The 15,825-nt window shown below is 41.0% G+C and overlaps 1 protein-coding gene across 1 annotated transcript in view; it reads left to right on the forward strand.

Annotated features, from left to right (window-relative positions):
- The first annotated feature begins 1,020 nt into the window (after positions 1–1,020).
- Positions 1,021–15,825, forward strand: part of eml4 (EMAP like 4) — a 367,604-nt gene continuing 352,799 nt past the window's right edge. The window contains exon 1 of the mRNA XM_078557148.1: positions 1,021–1,347. Within this exon, the coding sequence (XP_078413274.1) occupies positions 1,323–1,347 (25 nt within the window). The 5' untranslated portion in view covers positions 1,021–1,322. The remainder of the gene's footprint in view (positions 1,348–15,825) is intronic.

The raw sequence follows: 15,825 nt of genomic DNA on the forward strand, positions 1-15,825 counted from the left end.
GATGCTGCTAGACCTGGTGAGTTTTTCCTGCATTTTCTGGTTTTGTTTCAGATTTCCAGCATCTGCAGTATTTTGCTTTTATAATAATTCAACAGTTGTTCTTGTTTAAGAACATAAGAAATAGGAGCACAAATAGTTCTGAAGAGTCATATGTATTCCACTCGAAATGTTAACTCTGTTTGTCTCTCCACAGATGCTGCCAGATATGCTGGGTATTTCCAGAACTTTCTGTTTTTATTTGATTACCAACATCAACAGTATTTTGCTTTTATTTAAGAAATTAAGTGTTACATTAAAAAAATGTTTTTGAGAAGTTTAACTTAAAAGGACACCTTAAAAATATTTTTGAAAAAATATCTCAGCTGTGGATCAGTGGATAACACTCTTGCCTCTTAGTTGAAATGTTCTGGGTTTAAGTACTATTCCAGCCTCGAGATCAAAAATCAAGGTTTATACTCCAGTGCAATGAGTGCTGCATTGTCAGATGTACTATTTTTCAGATGAGATGTTAAACTGAGACTTCAATTGCTTAACTGGGTGGATGTAAAAGATCTCATGGCACTATTTTTCTGGAGAGCAGTGGAATTCTCCACAGTGCCCTGGCCAATATTTATCCCTCAATCAGCATCAAAAACAAATTATAGCAAAATACTGCAGATGCTGGAAATCTGAAACAAAAACAGAAAATGCTGGAAAAACTCAGCAGATCTAACTCTTCGCATTTTCTGTTTTTGTGTCAGAAACAGATTATCTGGTCATTATATCACATTGCTGTTTGTGGGAGTTTGCTGTGTGCAAATTAGCTACCTTGTTTCCAACTTCACAACAGCGACTATACACTTCAAAAGTAATTAATTGGCCGGAAGGCGCTTTAAGATCGGTTGTGGAAAGTGCTATATAAATTGAAGTTATTGTTGGTTGAGGGAAGTGGAGTCGAATGAACCGAAAACTGCAATTCCCAGCATGCACTGGCGCCAGATAAGCGCATGCGCGGTCTCCAGCCCGGGGAGTACGGTGGCTGCCAAGGGCAGGTGGAGAAGTTTCGAAAGGAGGGGGGAGGGAAGTGTGAGTGACTGACGAGCATCAGGCTGCAAGTGAAGCTGAGGCGGCGCGAGTTCCAGCGAGTGCGAATCCGAACGTCGTGTTCGGGGGGGGGGGGGGGGGGGATAAGAGGAGGAAGAATTTAAATTAAAACGAATAAATAAAGAAGCAAACGGGAGAGGCAGAGCGGGTACAGCACGACGCACATTAGGGCACGCGCAGGATTGCTCTCTCTCTCCACGCCCCCCCCCCCCCCCCACCTCCTCTCTGCAAGTCGCGAGATGGACGGTTTCGCCGGCAGTTTGGGTGAGTTATTTGAAAAAAATGAAAAAGAAACACAGCCCGCGAAGGAATGGCTGAGATAAACAGTGTCGGGGGCAGGGAACCTGTGCAGGGTCTGTGCTGAGGGAAGGGCAGGAGCCCGGGACAAGCTTCTGCTGCTAACTTTGTGTATTTTTTAAACCCCATCTATTTGTGCTGGAGTCACTGCTCAGATTGCAGGAGGTGACACTGAGAACTGGCTTTACATGGCGGGGGGACGGAGGTGCGGGGACTTGCGGTGAAGCTTGTCTCGGTGTCATTGAGGATTGTATCGCTTTCTGGCCGGATTTAGGTTTTATTAATGCGGGTTGTGGATTTTGCGGCAACGCCGCAGCCAAGAGCCATGTCCGAGCCGAACCGAGCGATTCAACACGGCCATTGCGGGGACAGCGCCTCCGGGTCCTAGTGCTCACCGACTGCTTGTGTACACTGCAGCTCCATCTCAGATCAGGACATTCTCCATCTCTCCTCAAACCTCCTCCCTCCCTTTGAGACAGATTCATAGGTACCTTTGTTTTCTCCCGTGCCTTGTCAACAAACGGCCCTTACTTTTGTGTGAACTTTAATGGTGAATGTCAATAGACTATTTGAAGTCGGGGAGTGACTTATTCGAGCCTGGTCCTGTTTACCTCAGAGGTGCTTTTCCCTCGGGCTTGCTGCAGAACAATCTGGAACAGAGACCCTGACTGATTTTCTCTTCCCTGCCAACTCCATCCCTCTCCCTGGCAACCGCCTGAGACTTTGCAAACTTGTCATATTTGACCTGAAGGTGAGCTTCTGATCACATCTGCTCTATCACCAAGATTGCCTTTTTTCACCTCTGCAACATTGCCTGACTTAGCCCCTCCTTCAGCTCATTTGCTGCTGAAATAATACCTTCGTTATCTCTATACTTGACTATTCCAACACAGTGCAGGCCAACCAACCACGTTCTACCCCCCATAAACTTGAGGTCATCCAAAACTCTTCTGCCCGTGTCGTAACTCATCACCTGTATACTTGTTGGCTTAATACAAAAGCAAAATATAAAACACTGGTTTGGCCTTAACAGGAGTATTGCATCCAGTACTGGGCACCACACTTTAGGATGGATGTGAAAGTATTAGAGAGAGTGCAGAAAAGATTCATGAGAATGGTTCCAGCAATGAGGAACTTCAGTTATGTAGAAAAATTGCAGAATTTGAGACTCTTCTCCCTGCAAAAGATTGAGAGGAGAGGTATTCAAAATCATGAGGACAGAGTAAATCGGGATAAACTTCCCATTGATGGAAAGATGGAGAACAAAAGGGCACAGATTTAAGGTAATTGGCAAAAGAAGCAATGGAGACATGAGAACTTTTTCACGCAGTGAGTGCTTAGGATCTGGAATGTACGGCCTGAGAATGTGGTGGAGGCATTCAAAATAAAGTTGGATCATTATCTGAAAAGGAAAGAAAAGCAGGGGTGTGGCACTAGTTGAATTGCTCTTTCAGAGGGCCAAGACAGACATGACAGGCTGAATGGCATCCTTCTGTGTTGTAACCATTCTATGATACTGGATGTTGAAAACCTGAAATAAAAACAAAAGTGCTGGAAATACTCAGGTCTGACAGCATCTGTGAAGAGAGAAACAGAGTTAACGTTTCAGGTCAATGATCTTTCATCAGAACTTGGAAAAGTTAGAAATGCTGTAGGTTTTAAGCAAATGAAGGGAGGAGAGTGGGTAAAAGAACAAAAGGGAAGATTGGGAGATTATGCGACAAAAGGGCTGAGGGTGGAAGGACAAAGGGAATGGTAATTCAACAAGGGAAAAAAAATGTCTAAATGAAGATGTCTAAATGAGGTGCAAATGGCAGAATCATGAACAGCTGCTGTCAGAAAGCCAAAAAAGAGAGAGAAAAACAAAATCAGCAAAGCAAAAGGAAACAAAATAGGGGCAGAGGTTAAGAGCTAAAATTATTGGACAAAATGACCAGAGTAGGAGCAAGATGGATAATTAAAATGATGGGCAATTGGAAGCTCGGGGTCAAACTTACTGGTTGAACTGAGGTGTCTGCAAAGTGGTCACCAATTCTGCATTTGGTCTCCCCAGTGTAGAGCAGTCCACGTTATGAGCAGCGACTACAGTATACTAGGTTGAAAGAAATGCAAGTAAATTGTTGTTTCGCCTAGAAAAAGTATTTGGGGCTTTGGACAGTGAGGAGGTAAAAGGCCAGCTGTTGCATATTGACATTTTAAGGCGAGGGAGGGGGAATTTTCAGTTGAGGAAAAAGAAAGAGTTAAACATTAGTGCTGGTTGGAACAGGTACAACCCAAGTTGGAGAAGTTTCATCAACGTTGCCTCCAATTTCCACCCTTGTCTCCCTTCACATGGTTCATCTCAGACACCTCTTTTCCTCTCTTTGACCCCTCTGGTTCCATTTTTGGGGATAGGCTATTAAGCAATATTCACTATAAGCTTAATGACTCTCTCAGCTACCATGACTACACTTCTTCACATGCTGGTTAATGTAAGCACATTCCATTTCACCAATTTCTCCGTCGCTGAGGAAAAACTTTTTGGTTGTGAATCTTTGGAATTCTCTTCCTCAAAAGGCAGTGGAGGCAGAGTTTTTGAATATCTTTAAGGCAGAGCTAGATAGATGCTTGATAAGCAAGGGGGTGAAAGGTTATTGGGGATAAGCGGGAATGTGGAGTAGAGGTTAAAATCAGATCAGTCATGATCTTATTGAATGGTGGAGCAGGCTCAAGGGGCCTGGTGGCCTACTCTTGCTCCTACTTTGTATGTTTGTTTTGATGATGCAACCTTCCATATGCGCCGTATCAGTATCTGAGCTGGCGTCTGCGAGCGTGAAAGTATGGCATTTCTTCTTTATCACTGCCTCCCTGTTCTTTCACCTTTCTCTTCCACCACAGCCTGACAAGATGGCAGTTCTTGGGTAACTGAAAGGAGAAAGACAAAAGCGTGGGGTTGCAATGGGTGGCAGGAGGGCAGTAGGGGTCATAGTGGTAGCCATCTGCAGCTTGTTTACATCAGAAGAGATTGTAGGGCGTGGGAGAAGCAGAATGTGAAAAGGAGGTCTTGGGTAAGAGCATACCATCAACTTTAATGTCTTCAGCCCTGCCACTGGCCATGGCCTTGGTTATAGCCACTCCAATGATGGTGAACGCTGCCTCCTCCATCAGGTTGATGACATGCAGCCATGTCTGACGCCCGCCAATTAGCTGCTGCTGTCTCTGGTTGTGTTCCTGTTTGTCTTGCAAGAGAGACAGAAGTATGCTGAACTGTGTTTCGGTCATGTAGTTGTCCTTGTTCAATAGCTGACAGTGTGTGCAAGCTGTGAGATGTGGGCCCCACCTTTGCAGCAGTGTTAAGTGTGAGATGAAGCTATGAGTGTTAGGAATGAATTGTGATTGATGGAGATCGTTGGTTGATTGTTGGCATGCTGACGGTAGTGGTGTGGCACATTAAGTAGAGTGTAACTGGTGGTGCAATGATGGGATGTGGCAATCGAAGAGACATTCACTGATCTTGACCACTCATACAATGTGTTCTGATCCCCATAGAGAGCGATAACGTTTAAAAAAGAAATTAAAACTTCCATTGAATGTCTGACAGGATCACACATCATGATTTTAAGTTTTGAAACTTTTATTATAACACACAAAGTAAAAGCAACATGACTAAGCACTATTTTAGTAGGCAAGTTATACTGTAAACTACAGAAACGATCTCCACTTTAAAACAACTGAAGATCTCCTTCCATGGTTATACTTTATTCTGCCCCTTAAATGGATGCTTAATTCTGCAGAAATCAATCCCAAGTGACTCTTGGCTCCCAAGAGCTTGCTTCCTTTGTTTTTCTTTTCCACTCGATAACTTCTAATGTCCGAAACGGCTTTCACGGTGTCGGTTGCCCTCAAGGTCCCTCCTTCTATCCAAAGCATGACAAATATTCCAGCTTTGTTTTAACCGTTATGAGCTAGATCTTTGCAATCCGAGTGTGAGCTCCCACCCACTTTCTTGTGTGGTGAACCATTAGGACCTTGGTGTACAGGGCACAATTTCAAAATTTGCGGGTGATACTAAACTTGGAAGTATTGTGAATGGTGAAGAGGATAGTGCAGAACTTCAAAAGGACATAGACCATAGTTGGTGGAATGGGTGGACAGGTGAAGTTCAACGCGGAGAAAGATGAAGTGAATCATTTTGGAAGGAAGAACATGGAGAGACAATATAAAATAAGGGTATAACTCTGAAGGGGCTGCAGGATCAGGGGGACTTGGGTGCACATGTGCATAAGCTATTGAAGGTGGCAGGACAGGTTGAGAACATGGTTAATAAAGGACACAGTATCCTAGGCTTTTTTTAATAGGAGCATAGAGTAGAAGAGAAAGGAGATTAAGTTGAATTTGTATAGGGCACAGCTTCAGCTGGTGTATTGCGTCCAGTTCTGGGTGCCGTACTTTAGGAAAGACATGAAGGCATTGGAGAGAGTGCAAAAAAGATTCACGAGAATGATCCCAGGAATGATGAACTTCAGTTATGAAGATAGATTGGAGAAGTTAGCACTGTTTTCCTTAGAGAAAAAAAGGTTGAGAGGAGATTTGATGGAGATATTAAAAATCATGAGGGGTCTGGACAGAGTAGATAGGGGGAAACTGTCCCAAATCGTGAATGGATCGAAAACGGGAGGGCGCAGATTTTAAGTAATTGGTAAAAGAAGCAAAAGTGACATTAGGAAAATCTTTTTCATGCAGCGAATGGTTAAAGTCTGGAATATACTTTCTGAGAGTGTGGTGGAGGCAGGTTCAATCAAAGTATTCAAAAGGGAATTAGACTGTTATCTGAAAAGGAAGAATGTACAGGGTTATGGGAAAAAGGTGGGAGAATGGCACTAAGAATTGCTCATTTGGAGAGCCGGTGGCTGACATGATTGGCCAAATGGTTTCCTCCTGTGCCGTAATATTTGTGATTCTGCCTCCCAATCTCTGTCATATTTTTAGGAAAACCTGTAAACTAATCCTGCAATGGCTTCCTATGGATCCTTCCCCTCTCAAAGCCCATCTCCATGGTAACGTGAATCACATGGGTCTTGTATCCAGGTAGAAATGCTAATTAGCCATCATTTAGACTCCCAACTTCACTCTATCTTGAAACTAAATAACTGTTTACAAAGATAAAAGCAAAATACTGCGGATGCTGGAAATCTGAAACAAAACCGAAAATTACTGGAAAAACTCAGCAGGTCTGACAGCATCTGTGGAGAGGAAGGCAGAGTTAACGTTTCGAGTCTGTATGACTCTTCATCAGAACTAAAGAGAAATATAAGTGGGGGGGTGGGGTGGGGGTGGTGGGACAGGTGGAGCTGGATAGAGGGCCAGTGATAGGTGGAGGCAAAGGAGAGATTGCCAAAGATGTCATAAACAAAAGGTCAAAGGGGTGTTAACGGTGGTGATATTAGCTAAAGGATGTGCTAATGGTGACATTAAGGGTAGAAAGCAGGATGAGCAAGTGGCAGATGGTCCTAGTGGGGGCGGGGTGGGGGAAAGGGATCAAAATAGGCTCAGAGGCAGAGATAAAACAATAGATGGAAATAAATTTAAAAATAATAATAGAAATAGGTGGGAAAAGAAAAAAATATATAATAATTAGAAAAAAGGGGATCAAAAAGGGGAGTGAGGATGGAGGAGAGAGTTCATGACCTGAAGCTGTTGAACTCAATGTTAAGTCCGGAAGGCTGTAAAGTGCCTAATCGGAAGATGAGGTGCTGTTCCTCCAGTTTGTGTTGAGCTTCACTGGAACATTGCAGGAGGCCAAGGACAGACATGTGGGCATGAGCGCAGGGTGGTATGTTAAAATGGCAAACGACAGGAAGGTCTGGGTCATGCTTGTGGACAGACTGAAGGTGTTCCGCAAAGCGGCCACCCAGTCGGCGTTTGGTCTCTCCAATGTAGAGGAAACCGCATTGGGAGAGGTGAATGCAGTAGACTAAATTGAGGGAAGTGCAAGTGAAATGCTGCTTCACTTGAAAGGAGTGTTTGGGCCCTTGGACGGTGAGGAGGGGAAAGTAAAGGGGCAGGTGTTGCACCTTCTGCGGTTGCATGGGAAGGTGCCGTGGGAGGGGGTTGAGGTGTAGGGGGTAATGGAGGAGTAGACCAGGTTGTTCCAGAGGGAACGGTCCCGGGTCCCTATGGAATGCTGATAGGGGGAGTGAAGGGAAGATGTGTTTGGTGGTGGCATCATGCTGGAGTTGGTGGAACTGGTGGAGGATGATCCTTTGAATGCGGAGGCTGGTGGGGTGATAAGTGAGGACAAGGGGGACTCTATCATGGTTCTGGGGGGGAGAGGAAGGTGTGAGGGCGGATCCGCGGGAGATGGGCTGTACACGGTTGAGGGCCTTGTCAACCACTGTGGGTGGAAAACCTCGGATAAGGAAGAAGGAAGACGTGTCACAAGAACTGTTTTGGAAAGTGGCATCATCGGAACAGATGCGACGGAGGCGAAAGAACTGAGAGAATCACCACCGTTAATACCCCTTTGGCCTTTTGTTAATGACATCTTTGGCTATCTCTCCTCTGCCTCCACCTATCACTGGCCCTCTACCCAGCTCCACCTGTCTGCCCCCCCAATCAGCTTATATTTCACCACATTTCTATTTCTCGTTAGTTCTGATGAAGAGTCATATGGACTCAAAACGTTAACTCTGTCTTCCTCTCCACAGATGCTGTCAGACCTGCTGAGTTTTTCCAGCAATTTTCGTTTTCGTAACTATTTACAAAGCCTGACGTTACTAATGCCTTCCTCAGACTTGTAGACCAACAGTCTGTCCATCGTCCACACAGATGGTTTTGTTAATGCCTCTAGGCATGAACACCTTGCACCTTCTCCCTAGTAAAACAACCTGGATTCCCCCCCAACCAACTTTAATCTTTAACAACCAAACTACCTCTGCTTGCTGTCAGCAGAATTCAGAATAGGTCGCATGACCTCCTTCGTTATTCCATTTTGCCCTAAATTAGAGACAGTCCCAAACATAACAATCTTATAAAACCTTACATTTGTTAATGAAGCCATTATCTTTTGAGGTACTTGTGGTACTGTATCCAGGCCTTCAGGACTAGACTGTTGGCCTTGACCACGATGGCTATTTGCTCCCACTACCTTTGCATTATCTGTTTGAGAGGTTTCCTCAACTCCTGTGGATGGAGGACCTCTCACACCTTCTGCACCAAGGCTTCCAGTGTTGCAGCAGAAGAACCTAGGCGTGCATACTATCTCCTTTTGTGCCATCATAACTCTTCTTGCAGGTCAGGCACACTTCCGCAGCCACTTCCGGTGCCTAGCCCAGTCAAAATGCAACCCCCTCCCTCAACAACCCCTTAAGAACTGTAGGCTGACTTGAACTCTTGCAAGTTTCTCACAATTTTGCACCCTTGCTCAGCCACTCAATAGCACAGTTTGTGCTGGCTGCACACTGAAAGCGCATAAAGAAAGTTTGTGTGCTGCTTGCATTGGAAGGAACCGGTGTAGATTAATTGCACACCATAATCCTGGCACTCATTTTCGGGCCTTATTGAATTTTTGGCTCAGAATGTCTCCACTTGTGTGGAAGAACAAAGCTAGATTGCAAGAAATCAAATAGCGAATTTAAAAGAAATTTCTTTACTCAAGAGATTGGTGAGATTGTGGAACTTGTGACCACAGGGAGTAGTTGTGGCAAATTGTATAGGAGCATTTAAGGGGAAGCTAGATATGCAAGAAGGGAATAAATAGTGTGTTATGCTGATAGAGTTAAATGAGGAGTCTCGAGTGGAGCATAAATGCTAGCATTTGCTGGGTGGGGCAAATGGCCTGTTTTTGTGCTGTATGTTCTATGTAATATGCATTAGAACTGACACTTGAACAGGCCATATTGGATCTAGTAATGAGGAACAAACTAGACATAATTAGCAATCTGACAGTGTTAGAGTATTCTGCAAAAGGTAACCACAATATGATTGAATTAGGTTTGAGAGAAAGGAGAAACACATATAAGTAAGGCAGATTTTGCAGTGATAAGAAATAAATTGACCATAGTAAACTGGGCCGAACTGTTAGGGTAAACTCTCAATCAAACAGTGGCAAGTTGCCACAGAAGTATTTTGTATTATAGAAAACCAATATATACCCCTGAAAAGCAAAGGGACACTTCTGCATTTAAGCCAACAATGAGGTAAGAGATGACATTAAACTAAAAGGCTTACATAAAAGAAGGAAAAGTGAAAGCTCAGTACATCGAGAGTTATTTAAAAAAAAGCATAGAAATGTGTAAAATGGGAAAAAAATTGGAAAGATAATAAAAGGTAGCAGCAAAATTATTTCTACGATATATGGAAAAAAAGTAGTAGAGGGAAATATGGGACCATTAAAGATGGATGCTGATGCCATAGAAAATGCAGGATTTGTTAAATGTGTGCTTTGTATCCATTTGGATACTGGAGGAAGTGGACAAACTACCAGTCGTGTAGGGCAACCTAAAAATAAGTCAATGAGAGGAACTTAATGGATTTAGTATAGGTTGTAGAAGTGGTAATGGAGCAAATAATGTGAATTAAGATGGACAAACTTTCAGGACTTGATGGATTGCACCACAATTCATAGAACCATAGAAGTTATGGCACAGAGGAAGCCATTCAGCCCATTGTGTCCATGCTGGCCAAAAAAAGAGCTATCCAGCCATATCTCACTTTCTAGCTCTTGGTCTGTAGTTTTGTAGGTTTTAGCACTTAAAAAGTATATTTTATGTGATTAGGGTATAAAAATAGCTTATGAAATTACAAATTCATTAGTCATAACTTTCTAAAGTGCTCCCTTTCAGGAATTACAACTTTTGGATTGGAAAATTGCAAATGCCGCTCATTATTAAAGGAGGAGGGCGAATACTGGTAAATGCAGCAAAAACAAAAATAGCTGGAAAAACTCAGCAGGTCTGACAGCATCTGCGGAGAGGAATACAGTTAACGTTTCGAGTCCGAATGACTCTTCATCAGATTCATTCGGACTCGAAACGTTAACTGTATTCCTCTCCGCAGATGCTGTCAGACCTGCTGAGTTTTTCCAGCTATTTTTGTTTTTGTTTCAAATTTCCAGCATCTGCAGTATTTTGCTTTTATCTTACTGGTAAATGCAGACCTGCCATTTTAACATGAAGACAGAGTGACTGAGCAGTTCAGTTGATCAGAGACTCAGCATGGTTTTGTGAGGAGCAGGTCATGTCTGACTGATCCAGGTGAATTTTGTGAGGAGATTAGTAATATGGTAGACAGAAGTGTGTGTATGGATGTTACCTAACTGGAATTCCAGAAATAATTTGATAAGGTTTTGCACAAGAGGTTTTTAAAAAAAATAAGAGAACAAAGGGGATTGGGGGTTACCTTGTCACATGCTGATAATTTGTTGGAAGGTAGGGATAAAGGGTTTGTTTTCTGGTGGCATTATGTTCCCCAGGGATCTATTGGCAAAATATGAAATCATGTGACATTATCCACTTGGGAGACACAAAGTGGGACTCTATGGAATATTTTTGTAAAGGTGGTAGGACAGGAGCTGTGGAAGAGCATAGAGATTTAGGTGGTCATGTACATAAATTGCTAAACACTAGTGCACAATTACAAAAGAAATAATGAAATGTTTGCCTTATGTCAAAGTAGTAGGAATTCAAAAGTGAGTAAGTGATGCTTCAGCCGTTATGAAACTTGGTCAGTCCACATCTGGAGCAATGTTCAGTTTGGGCACTGAACCTCAGGAAAGAGATATTAGCTTTGTAAGAGGTACAGTGCAGACTCACCAGAATGAAAAGGCTAAAAGGGTTAAACTATGAGGCTAAATTGTGTCAACTTGACCTGTATTTAGGACATGAGTTTAGGAGGTTGAGGGGTGATGTAATAGAGAAGTTAAAATGATAAAGCGTTTTGATAGGATAGAGACGTAGAAACAGAGAAACCATCTCCTTCAGCTTGGGAAATCCAGAACAAGAGGAGTGGGGAGGGGAAGATAGACAAGGCAACAAACAGAACATTGATTTAACATAATTTATTTCTGAATTTATATTTTATTAATTTTGCCTTTCCCTTTGTCTTCTCCCTCTCAAAGTATTTAAATTTTATTTCTAATGAAATATCACAAAAGCAGCAGTTGAAAACGTTCATTTTTTTGAACTAAGACATAAAGACACTTAAATGATTGGTACTGCCTTTTTTATATGGTGCAAATGCTCTGCTCTTGTGTTAATAAACTACATTGTTGATTAAATCATAATACAGACAGTAATGATGAATTATTTGTAGCCATTGCAATTTAGCTGTTATTGAAGTGCACACTTTTCCAAACTTAGGCCCCTTGCACTCTCCAATTTTCCATAATGAAATAACATTACAACAGTGATAGTAACAAATCATTCATAAATTCTTGTGTGATTTTATACAGTGGTGCTGCCAGTGCTGTCATTTTGATGTGCTGTGAATGGAAGTGTGATGATACCAATGCTGTTACTCTTTTTTGCTCTGCCTTCTCCAACTAGTGCAACTAAATCTCTAATCAGGACAATGTTATGATAGCAGCGGTAGCAATTGTTTATAAACCTTGTTGTTTAAATAATACCATGCCTTAATCATACTGTTGGAACTGCTATCGCTTTATTCTCCTGAATGACACCTTCCCAATATAGGGTCTTACATTTATCCTTGGCTAACACCTTCATTTATATTTCTGATGAAACTGTAACATTGCGACTGTTGTAGATGTTTGTATGTGCCCCTTTTAAATTTTGTTACAATTTTGATATTGTCAGTCTCCTTGAAACAAGGTAAATTACATTGTGTAGTTATACTTCCGCTTGCATTGTTGTTGAATTAGTAAAAATAGGACTCACTGTTTTAAATATAATCCTCACTGTTCAACTCCCCTTGATAAAATGCTACATAAAAGTAAAACGGATGGGATAGTTGGTTCTTTTCAATTGTTGAAAATCTTAGCTAATTCAGCAGGTCGCCTGACCTATTTTTAAATAAAGGAAAATGTCTTTTCATTGCCTTCCGTTGCACTGTAGCTGAGATTTTTATACTAGAAAAAGTGAAAGGATGGAAATTTGGCACTGCTATAGTATACATTTTACATCAGTATGACATGAGAAATTGTAAGACATACTGTATAATTGCTGCATTAAACAGGGTTTAGGCAGGATATTACCAGATAATTCCATAATAATATCAAAAAGAAAATTGAATTTTCTTTTCACATTTTGTGATACATTGAATTTAAGGCAGAATTAAAGTTGTATAATGAAACCGTTATTTTTGAAAGAAATAACTTGTGTATAATTTCCTGTCACAGGTTTGTCAGTGTAATTTCAATGTGGCTTTTAATTGCATTAAGATTATTTTAATGTTGAGTGTTGTGTGCATTATTGATGGTGGCAGGGAGCAGTGAGGCTACTAATTTAATGTCAGAGTTCAGATGACCTCGGTAATGCACTTGAGCTTTGGTTTTCTGATTTATGATCTCAGTTGAAACCAGAGAGTAAATTACAGAGCCAGTAAATGGTGTGTGGGCGTATGTCAAAAGGCAGTAACACATTCAGAGGGTTTGGGATGCACTGGAGTTGCAAAAAGAGAAGATTTTACAGTTAGTGAGCTATAGCTTTGAATTCACTATTTAAAAAAATTGTATGCAGTAGGGCATTTTGCCACTAATTTTTTTTAAGATCTATTGTTTAAGTTTGTATGTTCCAAGTGGCAACATTATAGATTTTATTTTACTGTGACTGCACACCGATTTTAGTTTCATATTACACTTGCTATTCTAACTAAAAGCTTGCAGTCCCTTACTTATGTTGACTTCTTGCTTTGGCATAGTTGATTCCAGTATTGTCTTTGACTTCAAGTGAAACTCTTGCTTGACCATTGCTAAAGCTACCACCAAAACAATAGAATTCCTCTTTTGCAGGAGACCTTTTCTTCTCTCTCAACAACTTCCAATGCTATAAATGTTAAGGCCATCAACAAATACTGCTCTCGTTTCTGGGGAGATACTTCCAGCAAACCATTTGCCACCCTGGATCAGATACAGATAAAGGCATGTCATCTGATGGACAGTCTCACTGTTACCATTTAACTTGTATACCCCCAATTTATTAATGCTACAATAGCCTGTATTTTAGATATTACTGTCCCCTTCAATTGGATGAATACTTAAAGGGGACAGAGTTGCAGGGCCATGGTGAAAGAACAGGAGAGTGGGACTAATTGGATAGCTTTTTCAAAGAGCACAATGGACCAAATGGCTGTCTCCTGTGCTGAGAGATTCCATGATTCTGTTCTGTTTCAAAGTTCCAAACTCCCTGCTCTACATGCTCAGTCTCTTCCCAACATCTCCACTGTGTTGAAATCACGATTTGACTATACTCACACTATAACTAACCTTGCCTCCTTTTGCCTTTCTTCCTATAAGGATCAGCCTGTTGAAACCTTAATTTGTCATCCAATTCCTCTCCAATTTACCTGGTTGTCCCTTATTCTTTTCAGTCTTTGTAGTGTCCTGGTTTATGTGACTTGGCCCTGCAATGTGACTGCTCAATTTTTAAAAAATCATGGAATGAAATTAGATGTTTGACTCCAGGTCAAAGTATAATAGCATCAGTAACCATGAAGTAAAGAACCTTGAAAATATTTTTGGTACCTTTTCCAGTCCCTCTTACTTGAGGCTGTTGACATTTTACAGAAAAATGCTGCACCATTTTTATAGTGAATGACACATCTAAATAAGTTACAGATTCTGCTGCTGATGTAGAGATTGACCAGATGTGAGTATAGCTTGGAGATCTGAAACAGTACCCTGCGCTCTTGTCTAGCAAGGTCTTGCATATGTAAGGGTCATAATTTATGCCCTAATATGTAGAATAACATACAGGCTTGTGTGTATGTCTATTTTTTTAAATAGAACAATTTATTGAGGTGGTCAGATAATGTCTTTTGGCTGTAACTGCAAAACTTGAGCAGGAGAGCAAATTGAGTTTATGTTGTGCATGACATAGAATTGGAGTCTGCAAATTTTTGTTTTGTGAGGGTAGTCAGTGTGGTTGGTTGACTGGCAGACAGCAGGCTCTGCAACAACATCAAATGTATTATAACATATCTGGTATATATTGTAATTCATAACAAAACATAATTTATTGTGATTTAATTGATTTCATCAGCTGCAAGAACACAAGCCTTCATGTGGAATGATCTTCACACAGAAGGATGAATGCTTTCTGATGCTATTACTGCAAGCTCAATAAAGAAATAGGGCACCAGAAATTACTATCGGCCGCTCCCAAAAATATAGAAGCTATCAATCAGTCTTTCTACCTTTTGATTGAAAGAAAAAAACTTCTGTAAAAACATTGTAAAATTAAATCACTGTTTAATTACAGGACTTAAGTTCTGTGCACTTGCAACCATTTTTTCTTAATAGTCATTTTAGATGTGGCAATGTTTCATTGTGATCATTTCAGTAAAGAGAATAATTGCTTGCAAAGTGATATAATAAATGAGGGAGAGAGGGAGAGACTTGGTAACTCTCAAATGATTTATGGCTTGACTCAGCTGTGGTTATACTTAAGCTGTCAACCATCATGTATTCTATTTATAATACCCCCACGTGCCCATCTGAATACTTTATAATGCATATTCAGGGCCACATTAAATCTTGTACATTATGTGTTAATATGAAAACTCGAACAACTGATGCTCCGTAAATCGCACTTGTATTGATACACAGAAAAAAGTATATAACTTAGTAGAAAATTTGTTTTGGTGATGTGTGCTGATTCACCCCGCTCTAGTCGCAATTTAACTGGTTAATATTTTGAGGGTCAGAAGTGATTATTGAGCCCTTATAGAAGTAATTGTAGCCCAAGAAACTATGAATGACTTTGGAATGCTGCTTTGTTACTGTGATATTGTTTAAAAGAGCATTTTAATTTTCATTACCACTTGTATCTATGTATACAGGTTGATTAACCTGAATGAAAATTTAAGAATCGGGATGAATTATCTTAAGAATATTAGCTCATTGACAGCAAACAGTGGAGTGCTCCAGGGACCAGTGTTAGGACCCTGTTGTGCCTAATATACTTTAATGACCTATAATCATTTGCCTTGCAGATAATGGCAGAGAATTTCAATGTAAGCAAGCAGAAACTACTACACATAGAAAGAAAAAATGGCAACATATCTGCTCCATAATTTGGGTTTGAAATTGATAAGAGATATAGGCTATTTAGTAGGCTTCATGCTTGGTTTTGTCCAATGACTGTGACAGTCAACAAAACATGTAGACTACTGAGCTTATAAAGCCCAAATTGTAGAACACAACCTGGAGGAAATTGTGGTTAAATTCTTTCTTGTGGGACCATAGCTGAGGTTACTGATACAAGGGAAACATTCAAATTTTGGAAGGAG

This window comes from Cetorhinus maximus, chromosome 14 (assembly GCF_964194155.1).
Source record: "Cetorhinus maximus chromosome 14, sCetMax3.hap1.1, whole genome shotgun sequence".
Lineage (NCBI taxonomy): Eukaryota > Metazoa > Chordata > Chondrichthyes > Lamniformes > Cetorhinidae > Cetorhinus > Cetorhinus maximus.